The following is a 26,692-nucleotide window of genomic DNA, read 5'->3' as shown; positions in this document are numbered from 1 at the left end:
AAAACAAACTAAAAACTACTTCCAAAAACATTCAGCTTTGATATTAATGAGTTTTTTGGGTTCATTGAGAACATGGTTGTTGTTCAATAATAAAATTATTTCTCAAAAATACAACTTGCCTAATAATTCTGCACTCCCTGTATAACGTGAAGTCGCAAGGTCTGAAATCCTGGTTGTTCTATTTTCATCTGTCTTGGTCATGATCCTCACAACTATGCGTAATCTGCCTTTGTCCAGGAGCAGTTATTTTTATGTTGTACTTAAATTATTTTGTAGATGTACTACTTAATAGTGGTGATCGGGGCTCAAAGAGTTGGGAGTTCGCCTTGTAATCGGAAGGTTGCCGGTTCGAGCCCTGGCTTGGACAGTCTCGGTCGTTGTGTCCTTGGGTAAGACACTTCACCTGTTGCCTACTGGTGGTGGTCAGACGGCCCGGTGGTGCCAGTGTCCGGCAGCCTCGCCTCTGTCAGTGCGACAGTCAGTCAGTGCGACCCAGGGTGGCTGTGGCTACAATGTAGCTGCCATCACCAGTGTGTGTGTGGGTGGATAACTGGTTGTGTAAAGCGCTTTGGGGTCCTTAGGGACTAGAAAAGCGCTATACAAATACAGGCCATTTACCATTTAATCACTGTTTGTCAGAATTAAAATATATGCAGCCTGAAAATACATACCAACGATGTCCTTGGCAACATGTTTCCCAGGGACTTCAACTGGTTCACTAAAGCCAATCTTGTTGACAGCAGTGATGCGGCACTGGTATTCTGACTTATGAATGAGGTTTTGAATGACGTAGTGGGTCTCCTGCAGGTTCCTTGGGACATTACAGCGGATCCAGTCTTTGGTGTCTGTCCTCTTGCACTCCACCAAGTATCCAATAATGGGGCTTCCACCATTGTTGGTGGGGGCAGTCCAGGCAAGACTGATGGTGCTGTGGGTGGTGTCAGTCACACTAGGATTCACAACAGGTCCAGGAGGAGCTAAAAAAGAGCAGATTGACCCAGTTTAGGTTATATATACATTTAAGTACATATAAGTTCAAGTAACACAGAAAGATCTATGCAGAGTTATCAGAGCTAATGAAGTTACGACTCACTAATAGGATTCTGTGCAACATTGCCAGAAGAAGGCTCGCTGGGTTTGCTGGGCCCAGCCACGTTGACAGCAATAACTCTAAACTCATACTCGACTCCCTCTGTGAGGCCTGTAACCTCCAGACTTCTTTCTGTCAGTGGCTTCCTATTTAACTTGGTCCAATTCATTTCCTTGGTCTCTTTCTTTTCCAACATGTAACCCAGGATAGTGGACTTTCCATCATCTGCAGGCTCCTTCCAGCTAACGGTCATACGGTCCTTGGTGACATTGGTGATCACTGGGGCTTCACAGGGGCCAGGGACAGCTGGAAGTGACACCAAAGGACGACTTTAGATGGTATTTTTTTTTAACCCTTGTATGGTGTTCGGGTCTGTGAGACCCGTGTTCAGTTTTTTTCAAAAGAAAAATTTAACAATTAATTATTTTTTCACGTGTAAATGTGTTGTGTCTTTCCACTCACTCCACTTGATTATAACTGATTTATTTATAACATTTTATATAAAAGAAAAACGAGAAACACATTAATTCATAAATGTGATCTAACAAAGGTAAAGGGAAAACATTAACCATGTTTGCTGTTCATATGTCTTGTAATTGGGATGAAGTAAACATCTGTTGAGTAATTTAACATAAAATTGTTTGATAGTGTTAATTTGGAAAGCCAAAACTCTAGCGGGTCCACCAGACCCATGAACACTGGCTGAGTAACAAAAATACGAACACCACACAAGGGTTAAATGAAATTTTATATATGCCATTCAACATGGAAATGTTATGAAAAGAAGCTCTATATGATAACAGAATATTGTAATGATGTTAAGCTGGTTTGATGTAACTACTTGTCTCCTTATCTCACAGGTTTAGACCTAGTTTAAATTATTGATTGTTACAATTCTCCAATACCATAAATCCTTTCTGTGATATATGAACTCAGACAAAATTCTAGTAATGACTCACTGAATGGGTTCTTGGCGATGACAGGGCCGGTGATAAGAGGGTCTCCAACTCCCCACGTGTTCTCAGCTCGGATTCTGAACTGGTATTCATGACCTTCAATTAACTTTGCCACAGTGAACTCAAGGATGTCACCCTTGATTTTACCTGCAACCTGAGCCCATTCAGGTCTACTGGTTTCACGCTTGTCCAATATATAGTTGGTGACTGGGGCACCACCATCCTTAAGAGGAGGTTCCCAAGACAACTTGATGCTAGTGGCAAACACCTCAACACATTTGTAATTTGCAGGAGGACCAGGTACATCTGAAAAAACCAATCAGCTATTTGTGAAAATCATGTTGAAGTTAATGTAAAATATAATATTAAACATTCTAACTCCAACTTGGATCTTTAGTTTCAACATATATTTTTTTTCCTCATAGAAAGTTAAAGATCTTACCTAGCACAATGACCTGGATCTCAGCACTCTTGGAGCCACTGGCATTCTCAGCAAAGATGGTGTATGTTCCTGTATGCTCCTTGGTGACACCTGTCATTTCCAGCTGAAAGTGATTTCTTTGGTGGGTAATAACCTGGCCTTCACCTGACTTCAGATTGTCGTCACCTCTCTTCCAGGTCACTCTGGGCATGGGCTTACCGAACACATCAGCCTCCAGGAGGATTGTAGTTCCAGCCTTCACCTTCAAACCCTTCTGCATCCTGGCATTGAGCTCCACCCTTGGAGGAACTATATTTAATGAAAAGGAGGTAAATGAACACTTAGCTCAAAACTGTCGTAGAAAGATGGTGTTATCCTGACTATTATAGTAGGCTGACTAGTTTATCAGGCTATATGGTATTGTCAAAACTTCTAACCATTTTCAGCACACACGAGGACAGGGTCTGTGGGTTCTGAGGGACTGCTCATGTTGACAGCAGTTTTAGCAATAACTCTGAACTGGTACTGCAAGTCTCTCTCCAGGCCAGTAACTGTGTATTCCTCCTTAGGCACATTCTGGCTACTTGTGTTGCAGCGTATCCAAGTGTCTCCTGGTACCCGCAGGGCCTCAACATAGTAACCAATGATCTTGCTACCTCCATCATTCTTAGGACGGGTCCAAACCAGAGTGACTGAGTTCTTGGTTACATCCAGGACTTCAGGTTTACCTGGAGTGTCTGTAGTGCATAACAGATAAATTAGTTTAAATAGAATGAATGACCTATTCTAATCTAATATGAAGCCAGTTATACTTACCAACGGGTGTTCTTGCAGTGAAAAAGTCAGTCTTCTTGCTTGGTTTGCCCTGGCCAGCGCGATTAATAGCTGATACTCTGAAGGTGTATTCCAGGCCCTCGATGAGGCCAGCACATGGGTACTCAGTGCTTCGAACAACAGTGTCATTGGCCTTCACCCACAGCAGACTGTTCCTCTCTTTGCGCTCAATATAGTAACCCGTGATGGGACTGCCTCCGTCACTCTCTGGCTTATCCCAGGCCACAAACATACAGTCTTTGTTGGTCTTGTTGATGCGGCAGTTAAAGGGTTCACTTGGAACATCTAGTGACAGTAAACAAAGTTAATCTATATTCTGTACTGCAAACCAGTTTTCAATTATATAATTGACCAACTCTAGGCATAAACCTTAATCTCTACCAAGCGGCATATTTAGGTAGACCTACCAAAGGGGAACTTTGCAACCATCCTGTCGGATTGAACGGGGTCTGATACGCCAAAGCGGTTCTCAGCACGGATGCGGAACACATACTCCTTCCCAGGGATAAGCTTTCCCAGCCTGCAATTAGTCTTTGGGCATGTAGAGAGAGCAGTCACCCAGTCGCCTCTACTCACATCACATTTCTCCACCACGTAGTTAGTGATGTTGCTCCCTCCATCCTCCAGAGGTTTATTCCAGGATAAGGAACAAGCATCAGAGTCAATATCGCTGATCTCTACAGGGCCCTCAGGAGGCCCGGGTATATCTGAAATACACACGGTTACAGTTACACCAATCATGTTCTTCATCACATTCATGCTTTCTGTTGCTGAGGTCAAATACGCAAATTCTTTTTTAAAATTTATTATTATTTAGGGGCACTGACCTCTGATGACAATCTTCATGGTCTGGGTGACCTTTGCAGTGCTGTTCTCAGCCACAAGGCTGTACTCTCCAGTGTCAGTCCTTGATACGTCTTTGATGATCAAGACACACAAGTTGCCTGACTGATGCACAGCCAGGCAGCTGGATGGAACCACGGCTTTTTCGCCACGCAGCCACTTGCAGGTTGGGGTTGGTTTTCCTGAAACCACTGCCTCCACTCTAAGCTTGGCTCCAGCTCTAGCACTAGCTGCCTCTGGCATGACAATCTTTGGTTCCACTGGAGGACAGGATGTGAAGAGACATTACTCTGGGATGCAGAAAGCAGCTTCTAATTCAGCACTAATATATATATATATATATATACACACATACATACACACACACATACACACATACATACATACATACACACACACATATATGTGGATTAAAATCACAACAACAGTCACCTCAAGGTGCTTTATAATGTAAAAATACAATATTAGAAAGAATCCCCAAAATCAGATTGACTAAGCACTTATTGACAGAACCAGGCTCACAGAAGGGCAGCCATCAGCCAGGACTGTTTGGGATGACGGAAGGAAGAAGACAGCAGAGTGAAGCAAGACAGCAGACAGAGCCAGAGTTTAAAAATGACTAATGATTAAATTAAATTAAATGATTAAATATAAGAGGGTAAAAATATAAGAAACACACAGTGAGTGAAGAACACCCAATGCATCATGGGAATCCCCGGCAGCCTACACCTATTGCAGCATAACTAAGGGAGGATTCAGGGTCACCTGGTCCAGCCCTAACTATATGCTTTAGCAAAAAGGAAAGTTTTAAGCCTGATCTTGAAAGTAGAGATAGTGTCTGTCTCCTGAATCCAAACTGGAAGCTGGTTCCACAGAAGAGGGGCCTGAAAACTGAAGGCTCTGCCTCCCATTCTACTTTTAAATACTCTAGGAACAACAAGTAGGCCTGCAGAGCGAGAGCGAAGTGCTTTAATAGGGTGATATGGTGAGGAGCAGAATTTTAAGTTTGATTCTGAACTTAACAGGATGAGAATGAGAAGAAGCCAGAATGAAAAAAATGTGGTCTCTCTAGTCCTAGTTACTACTCTCCCTGCGGCACTGTGGATCATCTGAAGCCTTTCAGGAACCTTTTAGAGAAACATGAAGTAATAAATGTATGAAAGAAACCAGTCCTAGGGTGAGCCTCACCCCTCAGCCTGAATTTAACAAGCAGTTAAAAAAGTGAAAGGATGGTTGAGTGTTTCTAAATATTGCAAATTGCAACACAAATGGCCACAGTGTGACAAATTATCAATAAAACTAGTGTTTAATTAGACACAACTTACACATCTGTTCCTTGATCTCAACAGGGTCTCTGGTTTCAGTGAACAAGCTGAGACCCATGATGTTTTTGGCAGCCACTCTGAACTTGTACCTCTTGCCCTCCTTCAGTCCACTGATGCTGACTGTCAAACCTTTAACTGTAGTATAAGCGTTCCACACTTCCTTTTCAGGCTCTGGCTTCTCTTCCTCCTCTATAACTGGTGGTGGTGGAGGTGGTGGAGGAGCTTCCTCTCCTTCAGGAACCTGCAGTAAATTATATAATTAATGAGTTGCAAAACTATATGAGAGAATATGCTCGTGTAAAAAAACCCAGCAAAAGTAAATACTATATATGAAACAATTTCACATTTAGAAGAAATCAAAGTTTATTGAAGCTTTTTTGAACAGAATTAGTTTTGCGACATAACAAACCTCCACAGCTGCTGGTGGCTCTGGAGGAGGTTTGACCTCAATGTATTCAATTACATAACCATCAATCTTGGCACCACCGTCCCCTGCAGGCTTCACCCACCCGACCAAAGCACTGTTCTTTGTGATTTCTAGGACTTCAATTTTCTGACAAGGATCTGGCTTGCCTATAAAAACAAAGTAAAACACTTGTGTTCAATTGTTTGCTGTGACTGATGAAACATCATTTCTGTGTTTAACGGGTAGCTATCAGTTGTGGCTGGGCTGTTTGTGTTGATGTAATTAAGACATGATACGTACTGACAGGATCAGAAGCCAGGTAAGAAGTGGGTGTCACTTTGGGAACCCCAGAACCATATTCATTGACAGCTGTGACCCTGAAGTAGTATTCTGTTCCTGGCATCAGATTGGTAACTTTGAATGGAATCTTATCGAGTGCTACTTCGGCCTTGACAGTTGCCCAGGTTTTGCGGTCAATCTCACGCTTCTCAACAATATAATGTGTGACGTCACTGCCACCATTGTTCTCTGGAGGGCTCCAAGACAGCATTGCTGATGTCTGTTTGATGTCTGTAGCTTCCAGATTCATCACAGGTCCAGGAGTGTCTGTTATGATATTTGGATTATTTTATAACTTCACCAAAATAAAAGCATTTTTAATAAACCGAATGGTAGCTGCATGAATTTCTTAATGACCAGGACTTACCCAGAACCTTCACATTGACAAACACAGCTTTCTCTCCAGCAGGATTCTGCAGAGTCAGGCAGTATTTTCCAGATTCATCACGTGTGCTGTTGGGAATGACCAGGAAGGTCATGGTGTCAATGATGTCAACTTTACCCTTCCTGACCACGTTGTCAATACCCATCCTCCTCCAAATCACCTTTGGAGGTGGTCTGCCTCTGATGGTGGCACATAATCTGATGGGACAACCGGCTCTTACGGTTAATCCCTGTTTTAGGTTGGCATCCAAGTCTATCTCGGGTGTCTCTGTTGGAAGAGTAACAGTGGAGTTATCTTTTAATAGCAAGCATAGATCACATTTTAGTGTAAATTCACTGTCCTCGAGTCTAAATACATTTTCTGTTACACTTTACGTGAAATATAATTAAATTCAATTACGTCCTCACCTAGAATCTCCCTGGGAATCACGGCGCCTTCCAGATTGCATGGCAGGCTCATGCCCACCTGGTTCTGAGCTGACACTCTGAATTCATACACAAGGTTCTCATCCAGACTTGTGACTGTGAACTCGCATATGATCAGCTGAGCTGCCACGTTGCACCTCTTCCAGCCATCTTCACCTTTCTTAACAGATCCCTTTGCCCTCATCTCCACAACATAACCAATGATGGGAGCTCCGCCATCTGACACCGGCTTGGTCCATCCCAAGGTGACTGTGGATTTGGTGCTGTCCACAACCTTCAAGTTAGTAGGAGGTGCAGGTGGCTCTGTAATAAGAGAAGAACGGTTTGTGTAGCCATTGAGACTTTCTAGACTATCAACATTAAGCAGAATGTAAACATTATTACTAGCAACATACCAACTGCATCCTTAGCAGTGATTGCACGTGAAGCCTTGCTTGGGTTGCTGATGCCAATTTCATTCACCGCCTTCACTCTGTATTGGTATTCATGAAGTGGAAGGAGTCCAGTAACTGTGAAACGAGTTCCAGGAATTGGATCCTTGTTGACAGGAGACCACTTAACAGCATGCTCCTCTTTCTTCTCCAACAGATATCCTGTGATTGGCTTTCCACCATCTTTCTCTGGCTCTGACCACTGAACAGTCATCTCCTCCTTGGCAATCTTGATGACCTCTGGTGCTTCTGGAGCACCAGGTACACTGAACTGCGTTCCAGCAACAATAGCTTCACTCTGTACTGCTGGTCCAGAGCCCATCTTATTCTCGGCTCTAACTCTGAACATATACTCATTACCCTCAATAAGACGAGTTACCTTCGCTTTGTTGGTGATGACGGCATTGGAGTGAACAGACCAGACTCCCCTCTTGGTCTCACATTTCTCAATTATGTAGTTGTAGATATCACAGCCACCATCATCCTCTGGGATTTCCCAGGCCAGATGACACCTGTCATTAGTGATACCGGATATCTTGAGATCCCTGATGGGGCCAGGTCTATCCAGTACAATGACCTTGGCATGAGCAGAGCATGTTCCTGCATTGTTGGAGGCAGTAACAGCATATTTGCCACTGTCAGTGCGCCTTGCTCCAGTAATCAGAAGTTTAGAGAAGTCTGCACCACTTTCGATTTGAAGCCTGGGGCCCTTCTTAATTTCCTCTGTGCTTTCATCCCTGGTCCATTTGATATCAGGCTGGGGTTTGCCCGTCACTGTTGCCTCTATAGGAATGGAGCCTCCTGCTTTTACTATAAGGGTTCCATCCAATTTAATCTTGATCTCAGGGATCACTAACTGTTCCTTAACCATGACTTCAGCTGTGGTAACCCAGTTGCTTTCACCGCCCTCATTCTTAGTCTGAACTCTGAACTGGTAGATCTGGTTTTCGATACATCTGTCGGCCATGAAGTAAGTCTCCTTGATGGCACCCTTGTGAAGCCTCTCCCACTCATCAGCCTCCTTTGGTTTCTTTTCAATATGATAACCCAGATTACGGCTACCACCATCATAATCTGGCTTCTTCCACTTCAGGAAGCAGAAGGTCTTGCCTATCTCAGATATATGGAAGTCAATGGGTTCACCAGGTTTCTCAATGGGATCAACTGCCAATACAGGTGTCTTGGTCTCAGTGGGTGGACCAGTGCCAATCTTGTTCTCTGCGCTGACCCGGAAGAAATATTCACAACTTTCTGTAAGAGGAGCCTTTATCAGACGCTTAGTGCAGTCATTGGAAACCACTGTCCATCCTCGCTGGCTGGGCTGACGACATTCAATAATGTACTGCGTGATCTCAGTTCCTCCATTGTCTTCAGGGTTCTCCCAGGAAACCATGCAGGATTTCTTGGTCACATAAGCCACTTTTATATTCTGGCAAGCTCCCGGTGTGTCTAGGACATTGACAACAATGGCAGCCTGTGCCTGCCCGCTGCTGTTCTTGGCCACAATAGCATATTTACCATAGTCTGATCTGACTGCATCGTTTATGATGAGTTCACACAGTGGGTAGTTGTTGTTCATCTGTGTGCGCTTATCCCTGGCCAAAGCTCTGGCATCCTTGGTCCAAGTGATCTCTGGATCGGGTCTGCCTTTGACTCTAGTGATCAAACTGATAATCTGACCTGCTCTGACTGTCACAGAGTCACGGCATGACACATCAACAACAACTTCAGGTGGTACCAGGATGTCCTTTGCCAAGATAGTCTGAGGTAGCTCCTTGGGTTCACTGTCTCCAACCTTATTGGTGGCTCTGATGCGGAGTCTGTACTCTAGTCCTTCGATGAGGCCTGGAACTCTATAGGCACACATCTTGACAAGGTCTTTGTTGATTCTGTCCCACTGGGCAGTTCCTGACTTCTGAGCCTCAATTACATACCCCAGAATGGGACTACCTCCATCTCTTGTAGGCTTGGTCCAACAGATGTCAGCATGGGACTTACTCCAGTCTTTCAGTTTAAGATTACCAGGGGGGCCAGGTTTGGTGATGGCTCGGGTGGCCTTGATGGGATCAGAGGTAAGCGAGGGCTCACTGATACCAGCAATGTTTTCTGCAAATACTCTGAACTCATAAGTGTTCCCTTCAAATAAGCCAGAGACTCTATATCTGAGGTCGAGAACAGGTGTTTTATTGACACGGATCCACTTTCCTGTCATTTCTCTGCGTTCAACCACATAACCACTGATAGGACTTCCTCCATCATAGTCAGGCAGGCTCCATGACACTGTTACAGCATTCTCTGTTATATCAGAACATTCTGGTAGGCCTGGTGGGCCGGGAGGGTTAAACATGTGTTTGGCAATAGTTGGAGGACTCTCAAGTGGAGCACCGATACCAATCTTGTTCTCCGCACGCACACGGACAATGTACTCACGGCCTTTCTCTAGTCTGGACACCTTGGCTCTGGTCACTGTGCCACTGGAGCTAACCACAGACCAAGGCTCCCATGGTTTTTTCACATCCTTCTTTTCCACCACATAGTTAGTGATAGGTGTTCCACCATCATCCTTTGGGGCTCTCCATTGGATCATCATGTAATCAGGGGTGACTTCCAAAATATTAATGGGTCCAATGGGTGGACCTGGAAGATCCAGGACGGTCACATGAAGGGCAACAGTTTTGCTGCCTGCAGGATTTGACACAGTGAGTATATACTCTCCAGTGTCTGCTCTCTGGCACTCAGGGATACTTAGGGTGGTTGTGGATTCAGCTGACTGAATGTGATAGCGGCCCTCAGATGTGATCTCTTTGCTATCAGTCATCCATTTGGCAGTGGGAAGAGGGATTCCCACCATCTTGGCTGGAAGAGCAATAGTGGTGCCAGCTTTGACAATGAGACCCTCAATAAGCTTTACATCAACTTCAATAGTAGGTGGCACTGAAAGAGAGTAACAGAGCAGAAATATTATAATTATTTCAGGAGAATGTTGAGCATTTACAATACAGCAAAGTTATGCTTCTTACATGTTTTCTCCTGACATGTGACAGGGACACTGGTGTCGGGACGGCTCACGCCAATGGCGTTCTGAGCTTTGACCCTGAAGCGGTAAGTCTTGCCCTCCTCCAGACCTGTGACATGGGTGTGATTGTTGCTTACGGTCTTGAAGGTGACCCAGTCAGTCTGACCCTCTTCTTGGTGCTCCACAATGAAGCCAGTAATTTCACTTCCGCCGGTGCGGTCAGGCCACTCCCATGCCAACCAAACCTCTGTCTTATCTGCATCAGTATGGTGCAGGTTCTTGGGTGGGCCAGGAGGATCTAAAGTATCCAGGAAATAAGAAATTAATTGCTTTTTAATGCTTTTTATTGATGGGATTCAAATGTATAAATTTACAGTTACACTTTTAAAGTTTCACTTTATTCTAGTTTTATTTATTTAGCGCCAAAAACAACATTTGCCTCAAGACACTTTTTATTGTAAGATAAAGACCCTACAATAATGGCATGGCATACAACTATCAATTTACCAAAGTAGCTGAAGAATCACTATTTAAAAGTGTGTCAAATTAGACCACGTCACGCAGTAATGACTTTCACTTACAGAGAGGATCGACAGCCTTGATGGGTGTTTTGGTCACTACATAATCACTCCTGCCAAACTGGTTCTCTGCAGCTACCCTGAACAAATACTGGATTCCTTCCATCAGGTACATGGCCATCAGACTCAGTTTCTTATTGGCCGCAGCAACAGGTACCCACTGCTCAGCAGCCACGTTCTTCTTCTGCACGATGTAATGAGAGATGACGGCACCGCCATTGTCCTCTGGAGCCTTCCACGTGAGGTAGGCAGACTCACTGGTCACATCAGAGATCGCCAAGTCCCTGGGAGGAGAAGGCTTGTCTAGCGGAAACAAAAGTTTGTGGTCAAGTAAAACTCAAATATGATCTGAACTCAATAATTCATCGTATTAACAGAGAGTGAATTTACTCAGCACAAGCACAGCAACGGTTGCTGTCTTCTTTCCAGCAGCATTCTCAACAGTGATGGTGTAGTTGCCAGAGTCTGCACGGACGCACTTCGGGATGAAGACTTTGCTGCCAGTGGCAGTAACAGCGACGGTGATGTGAGCAGGAACGTCTGCATCGTTCTTCTTCCAGCTGACTGTGGGCGTCGGCACACCTTTGATGGTGGCACTCAGGGTGATGTCAGTGCCCAGCATGGCCAGGTGGTCACGTGCCATGTTGGCATCCAGCAGCAACTCTGGTTCCTCTGTGGAGGCAAATGGAAAAAAGTTTACAGAATTTAGTAAATGTAGGGGGAAAAAGGCAGAAAGCCCTGGCAGCTAAGCAAAAATGCATTCAAATGATAAATCTTTAATACAATTGAAAATATTGTAACATAATTTGTTTATTTTGCACATTTCTATATGTTTCTGTATTTAAAGAATATGTTGTTCAAAAAACTTAAAATACAGAAAAAAAACAAGTGCAACTGATTCTATTACCAAGCCTGTCATGGACTTTAATGGTGTCCTTGACATAAGCAGGATCTGATTTGCCGGCAGCATTGACAGTGAAGATCCTGAATTTGTACTCGTGTCCTTCAGCCAGCCCTGTCACCACATAGTGGAGGTCAGGGCACTGCTCTGGGGTTTCGTTGGCTTGCATCCACTCTACGGCACCAGGTGTCTGGTACTCCACAAGGTATCCAAAGATTCGTCCCCTCCCGTCGTGGCGTGGCATCTTCCACTTCAGGCTGACAGAGTCCTTGGTCTTATCATAGGCCTCGGGGGTCACAGGAGGACTGGGGCGCACTGTGATAAAAAAAAAACAAAAAATCTGAAACGCTTTCTTAATCCTAGTAGCAAAGATGGGCACCTAAAATATTTGTAACTTTATGGCAGGGACCTTTTATGCACAAGGAACACCTGAGTATAGTACTGTTTTTACAAATATTTAATGTCTTTGACAAACTAACCAATAGGGTCTTTGGCAAGTATGGGCTTGGAGGGGACACTGGGATCTCCAGGTCCGAGCTCATTCTCAGCCATCACCCTGAATTCATACTCGCAGCCCTCCACTAGATCCTGGACTCGATACTGAGTGGCTGGGTACAGTGGGTCTCTGGTGACCCTGGACCACCTCTTGGCTGTGGTCTCTTTTTTCTCCAGGATGTAGTTGGTGATGGGCTTTCCACCATCACGAGGCCGGTTCCACAGCACTAGAGCATTGGTGCCATACACCTCCCTGACTGTTGGCATTTCAGGGGCTTCGGGGACTCCTGCAGGAAGGCAGCAAGAGCAAACAGACACATAGGGAACGACATTTGGTAACTTTGAGCATACCAGTTATTTGCAGATCATTTATTATTTTTCTTTTGCTGTTTTTTTTGGTAAATTCTTCATACGTCTTCCAGTTAAAAAGAACATTTTTTCTCACTGGTAATTTGACACCTCAAACTGGAACAGCAAAAAAAATAGCACTCCATGAACGTACTGAAGAGATCTTTGGCTTTCATCTCCTCAGATTCCAGAGGGTCGCTGATACCGTACATGTTCTCAGCACAGATTCTCATTATATACTCCCTGCCCTCTGTCAGCTTGGGGATCTGAGAAGAAACAACAACATGTAAGCATCTCTCAACTGCAGCAAACCTTTAACAGGACCTCTGAACATCTTGTAGAGCCACATCAGCCTACTTTGCATGTGGTCTTGGTGGTGGCAGATGTTACTGTGGTCCAGGTTTCTCTGTTGATGTCTCTTTTCTCAATTATGTAATTAGAGACATCAACACCACCACTGTCCAAAGGAGGCTTCCAGGAGATCACCATGTATTCCCTGTGAACCTCCTCAAACACCACTGGGCCAACAGGAGGAGTCGGGCGGTCTGGAGGGCAGAAAGAAAAGACAAAGAGAAATGAGTTCTCTGTTGTGTGATCACGCACTCCCTGCATTATTTAGAAAGCTTGTATTTCAGTCTGCTTGAAAGCAGTAAATGTGAAATAAATCAGTCATTTAGCTGCTACGTCTCTTTGAGATCTGTGTTGACGTACCAACAACCGTGATGTTGCAGACTCCCTTCCTGGATCCGGTACTGTTCTCTACAACGACCACGTATCTGCCGCTGTGTTCACGCTCTGCCTTCATCAGGCCCAGCGACATGGTGGTTAGCGTGTTCTTGAACATGATGTGTTTGTCAGCTTTCAGCTCCTTGTCGTCACGATACCACGTGATGGATGGAGGTGGTTTACCAGTATAGCGGCCCTGCAGCAGGCAGCTCTCCCCCACGCGGATGATGATCTTATCGCGGAAATCCAGCTCAATGGTGGGCGGCTCTGTGAAAATGGAAAGCATCATTTTTAATATTTAATACATTTAGGATGATCTCGACATTTCTGTTTTCGATTTTGCCTTACTGGGAGTAAGAAACCACACTGGCATGTGGAGTCCGATAAAAAAAAAGTAATTTTATTCAAAGTACTTTTTTTTGTTTGTTGTTCCTTCTTGTTGTTATTTTTTCTAATGAATATTTTCTAATACGAGTGATGCTGACCATTGAATTTTCACTGCTTTCAGTAGTAATGGTTATACTTAGACGATACTGTTTTTTTTCACTGCTTCTCCATGTTGGTTTAGTGTTAACATGGTGCAACATGTTGTGTTGCTGTTCATCTCAGGTTGTGTTTACCTAATTTAAAGACCCACTAAGAACATTTTATTATGTAACGTGAAAAAACTTTTATTCTGACTGTATTTTTGGAGCAAACTGTGTAACCTGATGAAGACGATCTGTGAATCCAGAAATGAAATTTCAATTCAATATTATTTTTATATTTATATATTTATTTATAACAGTTTGCTCAGGTTGCTTTATATTGTATATGACAAAGAAGTGGCCTCTCACAGAGATCTTCTGACATGATGTTCCTCATGGAAATCAATCATTTCACTGTTTTTCATTTTTATTTTTTGTTGATGACACTGGCATGTTTTACTGAACCCCGTTCGCTGCCAATAATAATGCAGTTCTAATATGGACAACCGCTTACCCAGCTCGTCCTTGCAGGTGACTGGTTTGGTGCAGAAAGATGGTTTGCTGGGGCCAACCTCATTGACAGCAATGACCCTAAACTCATAGGTGTCACCCTCCCTGAGGCCATCGTAGGTGTATTTCCTGTCCATCAGGTGCTCCTTTGTCAGTCTAGTGAATTTGTCTTTGCCAATCATGCGTGCTTCCAGGACATACATAGTGATCTCTGAGCCACCGTCATACTTGGGCGCCTTCCAAGCAATGCTGATCAAATCTTTGGTGACCTTGGTGACTTCCACCTCCTCTGGTCGGTCAGGAACACCTACAAAACAAACATACAAACATTCTTCACATCTGAAGACAGGAACTCGCTTAGTGATTTAGATTTGTACTCTTGGTTGGATCAGATAACCTTCATCATTTCTTTAGTGCAGTAAAAGACCTCTAGTGTCCAATGGCCACTATGTTTGTTTAATTAAACTCACTGATGGGTTCCTTGACGACAATCTCAGCTGCAGTCTCCAGAAAGGGTCCAATACCGATGGCATTCTCTGCAGCTACTCTGAAGAAGTAGGCCTTTCCAGGTGTGAGGTCATGAGCCACAGCGTTCTGTCTGCTGGCGGTGTAGGACAGCGACGTCCAGGCTTTGCGCTCAGCCTCACGTTTCTCAATAATGAAGTTGCTTATAGGTGAGCCGCCATCATTCTCAGGGAAGAACCAGTTGATTTTGCAGGAGTCACTGCTCAGGTTCTCTGCAACTAAGGGGATGCCTACTGGCCCGGGAACATCTAAGAAGGACACAATCAAACGTAATAAATACATATTTACAATTTCTGTGGGTTTTAAATGTCCAACAATTCCATTTTAATGAAAACAGTGTGTTACCCAGAACTTCCACTGTGATCTTCTTTGTCTTCTCTCCTCCAGCATTTTTGGCGGTCAGTGTGTACACACCAAGGTGTTTCCTAGTGCAAGGTTTGATGACAAGAGATGAGCTGATGGCTGTGGTCTCCACTTTAGCCTCAGGAGGCAGTGCAGCTCCATCTCTACTCCAGGTGACATCGGGGGATGGCTGGCCTGACACGTAGGCAATGATTCGGATCACGCCGCCAGCGTGGACCACTATTCTTTCTTTCACCGAGGCATCCAAGTCGACCTCAGGCGCAACTGGAAGGAAGAAACTCAGTAGTCTATTCCAAAAGGACTCCATATAGGTCTTTTAAGTCATTGCTGGGAGAACTTTGACTAAATTAGCGGACCGACTTACCAATTCTGTCATTCACTTCGAGAACCTCTGGGACTTCTCCTGGCTCACCATTGCCAGCAGCATTGAAGGCAATCACTCTGAACCTGTATTTACCACCAGTCTTCAGACCAGTGATCACAAACCGGGTGCCACGGATTTCCGTGTCCTTGGCCTAAAAGACATGAAAATGGAGTGGATCTAACAGACAGACGAATGTTTAAATGGTTTATTCTAATGAGACACTAAGGCTTTGTGCTTCATGAGAAGTTGCGGTTTATTCATGTTGGGTTGGGACTTCATGAAATAATTTGGCTTCTTTTGTTTGCTAAGTTTGGCCTCATGATAGATGTGCCAGTCAATGAAGTTATCAGATGTTTGGTTTGTAGAACTGTATTACCTTGACCCAGGCTTCAGTGCCCTCCTCTTTGTGCTCCACCCAATAACCAATGATCTTGGAGCCTCCATCCTTCAGAGGAGGAATCCACTCCAGGTCCACTGTAGACTTTGTCCAGTCAGAAACCTTTGGGGTTGGAGGAGATGGCGGCGCTACAGGAGGAGACAGAGGTGGTTAATATTGTGTCCTTAAAACTTGTATGAATTCTAGTGATTTCAGAGTGTAATTCTTACTGATAGGGTCTCTGGCAAAGATGGGGTCAGTGGGAGGGCTGGCAAGTCCGGGCCCTGCGGCATTGATGGCAGAGACTCGGAATAGATACTGGGATCCCTCAACGAGTCCGCTCACCACAAACGACTCGCCCAGGCCCATGGGACGGATCGGGTCGCGGGTGACACGGGTCCAGCGTTTGCCAGTTGTCTCCTTGCGTTCCAGCCAGTAGCCAGTGATCGGGGACCCCCCATCGTCCTCAGGTTCTTCCCAGTTAACGGTCATGGAGTCCATGGTTACGCTGGTAACTGTCGGCTTTTCAACCTGACCAGGTGCAGCTGCAGGTGCGCAGACACATAGCATCAAAGGTTAGAGGATTAGAAGACCTGATGCAGGTCGTACCCGTACATCTTTTACATTTTGATCCTCACTTTCACTTTTAAATAAGAACATTTGATTTGATAGTTTCGCATGACTTGTTAAAATCTCACAGCTATTATTGTGCTGATGGTTAAGAATGACTAAAAGATGGATTACTGCTTGGTATGTTTTCTGAGTGTCATCCTCTATTACAAAGCCCTCCTGCTGTCGTTTAGCATAACAATGCAACAGAAGATGTGAAAAGAATTATATTATTGCATGCTGTATATGAAGCTTCCTTAAACGTGACTGACTTTAAATCGACCCATTAATGGTTTCATAGCTTTGTTTGCTGCTGAGAGTCAGATGGTTAAACTCACTGTAGAGATTTCGGGCCACCTCGGGCTCACTGTCCAATGGCTCTCCGACTCCATACTTGTTCTGTGCCATAATGCGGAACAGGTACTCATGTCCCTTCATCAAGTTCTCCACTGTCCAGATCCGCTCTTTCGGCTCACTGGTGACAGGCACCCAAGTCTTTCTGTTGGCCACCCGCCTCCAGATGACGTAGTTCGTGACTTTGGAGCCACCATCGTCCTTCGGCGGCAGCCAGGAAAGCGTGATCTTCTCAGCTCCAATCTCCTCAAACTTAATGGGAGCAGAGGGAGGACCGGGACGGCCTGCAGGCACACAAAATCAAGACTCCAATAATGCTGTGGAAATTATTCTGGTGAACGATAACTGTAATTCCAGCAATTTACTCCACCACACCGACTATCATGAAAATAAATAATTAATATGAAAGTTAAAATAAAACATGAGATATTTTAGGTATGTTTGCAGTGTGTTTTGTGATTGTACCGAGCACGTTGAGCCTCATCTCCTTGGAGGCCTTGCCAAGGCTGTTGGAAGCCACCAGCGTGTACAGGCCTGTGTCGGGACGTTTGCCCTGCTGGATGAGCAGTGTGCAGCTGTCGTCCGAAACAATCTTATTTATATGCTCGTCGTACTGAACCTCCACCTTCGCGTCGGACTTGTGGGGCGGAGCCTTGTACCAGGTGAGTGTAGGGAATGGACAGCCACGAATTTGGGCCACAATGCTAATGTCGGAGCCCTGCTCCACCTCCATGAACTCATTCAGCTCGATGGATGGAGCACCTGGAGGACGAAATAAAGGATTTGACAGTTATTTGCTTTTTAATTGCATTTTGGCAGCTTGTCTTTCTAGGTGGAAATCTAACACTGACGAAAGTAAATATGGGCAATACTCAAGGTAATGTCCATAAAATATTGTGCTTTGTTTATTTTATGAAAGGTACTGATAGTCATTACATACTGCTGTTGGGACACTGTAACTTGAGGTTAAAAAGGACATAATTTACAAACAGAACATCCAGCTCTGCATCCATCACATTTCACAGGTTAGCACCCATAAAATGACAAATATGACTAAAGTACTGAAGTGTACTGTTACTACACAGTGTAACTGCATATGTGCAGAGGTGCACGTTATGTAGGGTTTTAAGTGACAATATAAGGAGCTGTTGAACGGACTCAATACTGAACTGAAAATCAAACTCTGCAGCTCCACTGCCCATTTTATTAAATTTCTCTTACAGCTCTGGTCCTGGATGATGATTGGTCCAGCAGTAGATGAAGGTCGGCTGGGTCCGACTTCATTGTAAGCCATCACCCTGAACTCATACTCATCTCCCTCTGTAAGGTCCTCCACTTTAAAGCTGGTGGTGTCCACATCTCTCCTGTTGCACCTGGATGTAGCACAACATGGAGTTACAGCCAAAGCCAACACAACAGCAGCTTGAAAAGGTAAAGATGAGTCTCTATTGGCTTACAAAGAAAAAAAAATCTTCCAGACCTGGGGCGCCTCTGTCAGTGCGCCCCAGGGCAGCTGTGGCTACAATGTAGCTGCCATCGCCAGTGTGTGAATGTGTGTGTGAATGGGTGAATGACTGAATGTAGTGTGAAGCGCTTTGGGGTCCTTAGGGACTAGAAAAGCGCTATACAAATGCAGGCCATTTACTATTTACCATTTAACAGATTTAGGTCTGTAGTCAGAAAGTCAGAGTAAGTCCATACCACATGTTCTCAAATCGAGTCTCAGCAGAAACCAAGAGAGCAGATGTGTGAAGTTTTACCTCCTCCAGGACTCCTTCTGGGTGCCACTGCTGTCCCAGCAGAGGAGATCCACGCTGTAGTGGGTTACAGGTGAACCACCATCGTTCTTTGGAGCCTTCCAGGTCAGAGTTACTGTGCCCTTCCTGACGCTCTGGATCTTCAACCTTGTTGGAGGATCGGGAGGATCTGGAGACATTACAGACTGGTGTCAGATCACAAGCAGCCACGATGTACATAACACTTGTTTCATCAGGAGTAATGCTGCTGCTGATGAATGTCATTTCTGTCGTGATTTGATCAAATTCAGGATATACCCTTTTCTTCTGTGATATAGTGCTCAAGATTTATTTTATTGATTTCAGTTGTGTCTGAAAAGTTAGTCTTGTTATCACATAACTAGTGTGTGGGTTAAAATTGAGTTTAGAGTCAGTCTAAACCAGGGGTGTCAAACTCAAACACACAGTGGGCCAAAATTCAAAACTGGAACAAAGTCGCGTGCTGACGTTAATATTTATTGAAATATATTTAATCCTCCAGATATTAGAATGAATCTTTTCTTTTGGACTCAAACACGCTTTGCTGAAAAACTGAATATGGAACAAGCAAAGCTTAATACTAAACAATATATATATTAGCTGTATGATACCAGCAGGCCAGCTCTGATAGTAACTTGGTGTGGCTTCGTGGGCCAAATGTTAGTAGGCTGCCAGAGTTTGACATCTATGGTCTACACTATAAAATCAAATTACAGTGTACAGAAGCAATTTTTATTTGTTCAGCAACACTTTGTTAGATGTTTGTTAAGGTCACATTGCTGTGAATAGTGCGCTTTTTCTGTGTATGTCTGACAGTATCATCTGCACATGCTCTGAACATCACGATACAAAAGTAGAAAACAGATAAGATAGTTTGGTTTATATTGGATTTGCACACTGTGTACAAACAGTAAGGTATTATGCTATACTAAAGGTTTCTGTGTATAAAACCCATCTGTTTAGATGAGCCAGAGCAGGAAACAATAGATGATAATAAAAATCGAACGTACGGATTGGATCTCTGGCCTTGGTCCTTTGAATGCTTGCGATGTAGGGGCCAAACCCAAAGCGGTTCTCAGCACGTACACGGAAAAAGTACTCCTGGCCTTCATTCAGATCTGGCACCACCAGAGACTGAGCAGCGCAGGCCGGGTTTACCTGGAAGAACAAGATCAGCGTCAAATACATGGGAGCAAAACAGTGTATAGCTTAATGTCCGTTATTCTGCAGGCTGTACCTTGGTCCATGCTTTTCCCTCTGCTGTTTTCTTTTCAATAAAGTAGCTCTTAACCCTCTCTCCTCCATCACACTCTGGGGGTTTCCAGGTGAGTCTGCATGTTCCCCTGGTCACGTCACTAATCTTCAGGTCTCTGGGAGGTCCGGGCAGGTCTGCAGGTAACAATCAGTCAAAGACAGATAGACTCAATGTTTTTTGGCATATTTTAAACTGCTAATTGGACATAATTAACTTAATTAACATATCCTTCTTTAATTTGTACATTTACTTCTATTGTAGTCATTACACACTTTGTAGCACCCTGCCAGGTGTGTCAGTGTGAAAAGCCTTACCGAGGACGCTGACTCTGACTTTGACCACTCTGTGTCCAGCAGGGCTCTCTGCGTTGATAATGTATCTGCCACTGTGGTTTAGTTTGCAGGCTGGGATCACAATCACTGAGGTTGTGTCGGTGGAATGGATCTGCGACAAGAATTTCACCCTCTCCTTAACACATTCAGCACTAACTTGGCTGAGCCATAATTCAGATTGCAAACCATAAAAACAGTAAAGTTTTTGTCTTCTAAGATTATCAGGGCTGAATAATCTTTCAAACCCTTCTTTAGAGGAATGAGCTGAATATATTTTAAAATATTAAAATATGTCATTTGGACAGAATATATGGACGTCTGACCTCTGAGTCAATCGGCAGAGTGTGTAGATCGTTCTTTTTCTCAGTCTCAGCCGTTCCATCGAAAGTCCAGGTGACTTTGGGGACGGGTCGGCCGGTGATGGTGGCAGGAATCTTAATGGTCGTTCCTGCTCTACAGTTTAGCAGGTCGTGAGCAGTCACATCGAGAGTCACCGTTGGCTCAACTGGAGAGAAAAAACATCGGAGGAAAACATGCCTTCCTTGAGTTCATGACACACATGGCACACTGTCCTGTTTGATCCTGTCCTTAATGTAAGCTCTGCTTTTAAATCGGTATTGAATTATGCTGCACAAATCAGAATGAGAATATTAAACCTCTGGTGAAAATGAAAACATGTCTGTTATGTCCAGGTCTGTATTAAACAGAGGTTCTTATCTGTGTTTGTATCTCTTACTCAGGATGTCCTGAACCAGGATGTCACCAGTCCTAGCAGGCTCTGAGTTTCCAGCAGAGTTCACCGCGTAAATCTTGAACTTGCACTTCTTGCCTTCCTTCAGGTCAGGTACAGTGATTTCAGTGGAGGGGTGGAGCTTATCAGCAGGATTCACTCTCCTCCAATCAGGAGAGCCCTCCTCATGAACCTCTATAATGTAACCCTTGATTGGGCTCCCGCCATCTTTGTCCGGTGGGGTCCAGGTTAGAGTGACGCTGTTCTTGGTCTTGTCTTTAATTTCAGGATTTCCAGGTATGCTTGGAGGGTCTACGGAAGAAGAACGGAGGGGTCAGGCTGTCTAACTTGACTTTTTTATTTTACCTAATAATCCAATGTGCACATTTTGAACCTGAAGTGCTGTCTATCACCTAGAATGGTTTCGTGTGAGTTACCTAGTCTTGGAGATTTTAGCCATTGGTGTGTCTGCGTCCTTTCATTATTACAGAATGAAAAGGGAACTTTGGTTTTACTCATATGAAATCATCTAAATTAGAGCGCAAAAAAATAACCCAAAAATATAAAGCAGTGTTTTTATCCAAATCTCTGTCTTCCAGTCTAAATCTGAATCATGGATTAACAAAGCTGGTCTGGGGTCACTCACTGCATGGATCCACAGCAAAGCGGCACTCTGTGGCCTCGCTGGGCGGTCCAACACCAGCAGCATTGCAGGCTGAAATCCTGAACTGGTACTCTGTTCCTTCTATGAGCTTCAGCACGGTGTACTGCAGGCCTTTCACTGCCGGTTTGGTGACTGGAGCTCGGTTGACACGACCCCAGTACACAGCACCACGTTCCCTCTTCTCCAGCCAATATCCCTGGATGGTGGAACCACCGTTGTCCAGAGGGGGATCCCAAGTCACGGTCATTGTGGTCGCTGTAGCAGCAATAATTTTTGCATTACGTGGAGGTCCAGGAAGACCAAATGGATCCCGCAGCTGGACTTTCTCTGAGTCGCAGCCATCACTGACGCCATATTTGTTTTCAGCTTTGATCCTGAACTGGTAGCTACCATTCAAGTCCAGTTTGTACACCTGAAGAAGCAGGACACATTTTGTTCTTGATCAGGCAATAAGGATGAATAGCTGTTTGTGTAGGACTATTTTGATAATAATAACATTTCTAATAAAAACAGAAACGTTTCTTATTTGATTACTGGAATAGTTTTTAATGTTTTGACTTGTGTATTTGTCTGTAGACAAACTGCTTTTATCGTTAATACAACAAAATGATTCATTATTATTCATTTTGAATAAGTCTGTGTAGCATCCATGCTCTGCAGCCAAGTCTTACCCCATATCTCCTGTCAATGAGGTTGATGGTGAGAACATCAAAGTCAGACTTTTTCTTGCTTGCATCTCTGCGCTCAACAATGTAGTTAGTAATCTCGCTTCCTCCATTGTCTTCTGGAGCGTCCCAGGTCAGGTAGCACGAGTCTGCTTTGATGTCTGAGACCACGATGTTCCGTGGAGGAAGAGGACGGTCTGAAAATGCAGTGTTAAATTCATGTACAGCTCAGCAATTCGGGATGAAAAATAATGTTTAAATACTGCATATTTAACGTGAAACATTGGAAAAGATGCCGTGTTAAACACAAGCCATTAAAATTATACAAACAGAATTTTAGGTTTTACCGAGGATCTCGACTTTGATGATCTGCTGAGCTTTCCCGTGGCAGTTTTCAGCAACCAGCTTGTAGCTGCCTTTGTCCTGCCTTATGGTTTCTGGGATGGCGATCTTCGTCCTTATGGTTGTCCGGTCCACCTGAAGATAAAACAACTTAATTTGTTGAGGATCTAACTATTTCTAAAATCCAGAGTGCGAAGGGTCAGAGATCCGTTCATCCTCTGTAAAGCAGGATTTTGCTTTTATATTAACTGTGCCAATGATGAAACAGTAAAAAATTTTCTCCATTGCTCCAACATTCAACATGACAAATAGATATAAACTAACAACAGTGTGGCTTAAATTCATTCGTCACACAAAAACATAGGCAAACGTACATGCATAAGTAAATAAATGTGGGAACTTCTTCCTGTGAAACCAGTAGCTCCACTGAATAATAATACCATAAAACTAAAACTAGTTCTGACCTCCTCAGTCTCCATCGTCATCTTCTCCTCATCGGTCTTCTCGATCGCGACGTCATCCTTCATCCACTGCAGTGTCGGCAGAGGAAGTCCCCTCACTTCTGCTGGGATGTCGATGGCGGCGCCTTTCCTCACATTGATGGCGTTGCTCTTGATGAATTTCAAGATTGTAATGCTGGGAGCAACTTTGGCCAACAAAATTGGGAAATTGTGTCAAATCTTTATCAGCCTGACAAAAGTAAAGTATCATCATAACCTTTAGGCCCTTTCACATCAGATATGGCATGTGTTGCACTGACTGCTAACTAAAGCCAAGGGCCCAAAATTTGTGGGGCCTCTGCTTGGAAGTCTGTTTTTTGCAGCCACTCTACGTGTACTATAAACGTGCCTGCTTATCATTTCAAAACATCTCGTTGATTTGATATCCTCTACGAGAGTTCGTGTCGTATTATGCTCAAATATTTCATAAAACATGCATCACTTATTCATAAAGAAGAAAGCTTTGTAACTATCCCGACTAGTGAAGAGCGTGTCCTTTCCACAACACTGCCTTCCTCCTGAGGTCCGCAGAGCTGTTGAAGGCTTAAAGGCTCGAACTCAAGCGCACAGAATCTTTTCCTTCACATTGTGGTTGAACTTTGCGCAGCTATACGCTTTATTTCTATTGGTTTTGCACATGTGAATGTGATAGGACCTTAAGACTTTGAACATACTCTCATCATCCTGGATCTTGACGGTGATTCTTTTGGATGGATCTCCTTCTCCAACCTCGTTCACGGCTTTGACACGGAAGTCATACTCCTGGTTCTCCGACAGGTTCTCAATGGTTCCACAGCACTCAGTGAAGATCTTGCGGTTGGCCACTTCAAACTCGGTGCTGTCAGACCTCATCTTCTCCACATAGTATCCTCTGATGGGGCTGCCACCATCAGTGCGAGGAGGCTGCCAGGCCAGAGTGATGGTGTTCTTGCTTCTGTTGGTGTAGTGCAGTTTCTCTGGGGCAGATGGTGTACCTGCAACATTTTGAAAGAATTTAGCCATCACTGAAAAAATTGGATCATCAGGCCACTGAATTTTTCATCAGGCTTAATTAATGCCCTAAAGTGTGAGCTAACAGCAGCATCAAGACATATTTGGTAAGCTCACCTTTTGGATCCTCAGCTAAGATGGGACCCAGGTCTGCTGGAAGTCCATCACCATACTTGTTCCTGGCAATGACTCTGAAATCATACTGCTCGCCAGCCAGCAGGCCTTGGACATCACACTTGCAGGATGCAGTCTCAATGGGCTGGCGGAAGAGCTTCATATTGGCATCCTTCTTTAGCACCTCATAACCAATGATATCGCTGCCACCATTATCCACGGGGTCAGACCAGGTGAGGACGATGTTCTTCTTGGTAACTGTAACAGCCTTCAAGTCAACCACCGGCCCAGGAACATCTGCAGGAACCAGGAAAAATATTTCATGTGAACATAACAGTTTTTATTACATGATTTAGATTTCAACAGTAAAGTCTGATCTGAAGTCAGTTCTATCGTTCCCTTCAAAGACCACAACGTGCTTCTGGATTGCAAAAGAAAAAAATGCACATTTGTGTTCTGAGTTCAAAAAGCAAGTTTATTAGTCCTAAAATAACTGAATTTATGTAACACTAACCCATAACATCCACTCTTGTCTCGGCGGTCTTGCTCCCACTGCTGTTGGTGCCGGTGATCTGGTACTTTCCGTGATCTGCCCTCACAGCCTTCTTGATGAACAATGTACTGTTCTTCCCCACAGTCTCCACAATCATCCTCTCTTTGTCGATTTCAGCCTCATCTTTGGCCCATTTTACCTCCGGCTGGGGTCGACCACGGACCACAGCAGGAAGCCTCAGAGACTCGCCGGCCCTAATCATGACGCCGTTCTTCACAGAGTCATCGAAATCCACAACAGGAGATTCTGCAGGACACAAGCCGTTAATCAGAACTGGAAATCCATCTGTTTTGTGAGGCACAGTTATAAACACTGTCCCACATTAAAAATGCATATGTAAAAGTGCGTCTTGCCCCTGTAATAGAAATTCTGGTACCTTGGGGCTCTTTGACGGTAACGGGTTCAGTAACACCAGGAGCTCCTGGGCCTGCGTCATTGACTGCAAGAACCCGGATATAATAATCTGCTCCCTCAGTGAGGCCGGTCACAGTGTACGTCAGCTCTTTACACCTGAACTCGGTGCTGCGGCTCCAGTCTTTCTCTCCGGCCAGAACCTGTGACAAGAGCACAAGAGTTTGACCACGTCCACATCCATGATTCTTAAGAAAGACCCACAGTTGGAGATTTACTGATTATTAAATGTGTAATTCAAGGAGGTTACTTCACAGAGTTTTTCAGACCTTCTCAACGTGGTATCCCAGGATGTCTCCACCACCATTGTACAGCGGGGGCTTCCACGCCACAACAACAGAGTCCTTCCCGGTGTCCACGATCCATGGAATTGGTGGACCAGGAGGCACTGAGTGGAAGAGTGGAACAATGATAGGCTGCACTTGGTCTTTACTGTTACACAATCAAGTTCTTCCTTCAGCAGCATATATGCAGTTTTCTCTATTTATGAGAAATGTGTCATTCATAATTTTGATAATTAAAAAGACTAAAATAATTTCTTGTCGATGAAGATTGAAACATCTTTATCAGTCATAAGAATGTGTTAACTTTACTCATCTCAGGTGTGATGACTAGAAAGAAGTAGATCAAACCAAAAAATCTGATGCTACACTTAAGAAAATGTGAGCTTCTCTTTGAAGTTCTCTTTTGGTATTGCACTCACGGATTTCATCCATGGCGACAATGCGATCGGTCGGATCACTGAAGGGCCCGGGGCCAGCCAGATTCTCAGCACAGACCCTGAAGATGTAGGTCAAGCCCTCCATCAGGCCAGTCACCTTCACCTCGAGAGAGTTGAGGAGGGCTCGGTTGACTCTGGTCCAGTGTTTGCTGTTCACCTCCTTCCTCTCGATCCAGTAACCCAGGATGGGGCTTCCATTGTCCTTTGGCTCATGCCAGGAGATGTGCGCGGTGCTTGCCGTCACCTCGTGGACTCTGGGAGTGTTGGGAGCATCAGGAGGACCTGAGCACAAAGGAGAATATAGGTGACTTTATATTTAACGGTCTTTGCACATTTGACGAACACAGGGAAGAGATGTCTTCATTGTTACCTTCACAATATGGCCATAAGGTTGTGACATATTGTGCCAGAGTCAAACAATGTTGCTGGTTGTATAAAGAAAAACAACTGCTTTAACAAATCATTTGTTTTAACAGAAACTAAAAGTCAGTTTATGTCAATCATGTTAAATTGTTTCCATATTTTTTAACTTCACTATAACCTGTAACTGATC

At 44.2% G+C, this 26,692-nt stretch overlaps 1 protein-coding gene across 1 annotated transcript in view; it reads right to left on the bottom strand.

Annotated features, from left to right (window-relative positions):
- ttn.1 (titin, tandem duplicate 1) overlaps window positions 1-26,692 on the bottom strand; it is a 174,911-nt gene that overhangs the window by 51,346 nt on the left and 96,873 nt on the right. The window contains exons 113-159 of the mRNA XM_013915203.1: window positions 26,122-26,421; window positions 25,688-25,806; window positions 25,384-25,561; window positions 24,969-25,253; window positions 24,458-24,751; window positions 24,025-24,324; window positions 23,315-23,496; window positions 22,856-22,985; window positions 22,515-22,705; window positions 21,826-22,255; window positions 21,186-21,491; window positions 20,773-20,954; window positions 20,432-20,561; window positions 20,100-20,251; window positions 19,873-20,020; window positions 18,848-19,013; window positions 18,309-18,460; window positions 17,553-17,849; window positions 17,072-17,371; window positions 16,355-16,669; window positions 16,125-16,273; window positions 15,749-15,899; window positions 15,367-15,648; window positions 14,967-15,269; window positions 14,501-14,803; window positions 13,505-13,786; window positions 13,151-13,338; window positions 12,948-13,059; window positions 12,430-12,732; window positions 11,957-12,265; window positions 11,440-11,721; window positions 11,053-11,352; window positions 10,476-10,769; window positions 7,420-10,389; window positions 7,007-7,327; window positions 6,582-6,866; window positions 6,176-6,481; window positions 5,879-6,042; window positions 5,470-5,710; window positions 4,129-4,404; window positions 3,709-4,008; window positions 3,284-3,586; window positions 2,905-3,204; window positions 2,489-2,776; window positions 2,050-2,352; window positions 1,094-1,396; window positions 672-977 (exon numbers count right to left, since the gene is read on the bottom strand). Of these exons, the coding sequence (XP_013770657.1) occupies window positions 672-977; window positions 1,094-1,396; window positions 2,050-2,352; window positions 2,489-2,776; window positions 2,905-3,204; window positions 3,284-3,586; window positions 3,709-4,008; window positions 4,129-4,404; window positions 5,470-5,710; window positions 5,879-6,042; window positions 6,176-6,481; window positions 6,582-6,866; window positions 7,007-7,327; window positions 7,420-10,389; window positions 10,476-10,769; window positions 11,053-11,352; window positions 11,440-11,721; window positions 11,957-12,265; window positions 12,430-12,732; window positions 12,948-13,059; window positions 13,151-13,338; window positions 13,505-13,786; window positions 14,501-14,803; window positions 14,967-15,269; window positions 15,367-15,648; window positions 15,749-15,899; window positions 16,125-16,273; window positions 16,355-16,669; window positions 17,072-17,371; window positions 17,553-17,849; window positions 18,309-18,460; window positions 18,848-19,013; window positions 19,873-20,020; window positions 20,100-20,251; window positions 20,432-20,561; window positions 20,773-20,954; window positions 21,186-21,491; window positions 21,826-22,255; window positions 22,515-22,705; window positions 22,856-22,985; window positions 23,315-23,496; window positions 24,025-24,324; window positions 24,458-24,751; window positions 24,969-25,253; window positions 25,384-25,561; window positions 25,688-25,806; window positions 26,122-26,421 (14,481 nt within the window). The remainder of the gene's footprint in view (window positions 1-671; window positions 978-1,093; window positions 1,397-2,049; window positions 2,353-2,488; window positions 2,777-2,904; window positions 3,205-3,283; window positions 3,587-3,708; window positions 4,009-4,128; window positions 4,405-5,469; window positions 5,711-5,878; window positions 6,043-6,175; window positions 6,482-6,581; window positions 6,867-7,006; window positions 7,328-7,419; window positions 10,390-10,475; window positions 10,770-11,052; window positions 11,353-11,439; window positions 11,722-11,956; window positions 12,266-12,429; window positions 12,733-12,947; window positions 13,060-13,150; window positions 13,339-13,504; window positions 13,787-14,500; window positions 14,804-14,966; window positions 15,270-15,366; window positions 15,649-15,748; window positions 15,900-16,124; window positions 16,274-16,354; window positions 16,670-17,071; window positions 17,372-17,552; window positions 17,850-18,308; window positions 18,461-18,847; window positions 19,014-19,872; window positions 20,021-20,099; window positions 20,252-20,431; window positions 20,562-20,772; window positions 20,955-21,185; window positions 21,492-21,825; window positions 22,256-22,514; window positions 22,706-22,855; window positions 22,986-23,314; window positions 23,497-24,024; window positions 24,325-24,457; window positions 24,752-24,968; window positions 25,254-25,383; window positions 25,562-25,687; window positions 25,807-26,121; window positions 26,422-26,692) is intronic.

Source organism: Pundamilia nyererei, unplaced genomic scaffold (genome assembly GCF_000239375.1).
Source record: "Pundamilia nyererei isolate P.nyererei 1_Seehausen unplaced genomic scaffold, PunNye1.0 scaffold00269, whole genome shotgun sequence".
Classification (NCBI taxonomy): Eukaryota; Metazoa; Chordata; class Actinopteri; order Cichliformes; family Cichlidae; genus Pundamilia; species Pundamilia nyererei.
This window is presented reverse-complemented; position numbering and strand designations above follow the sequence as displayed.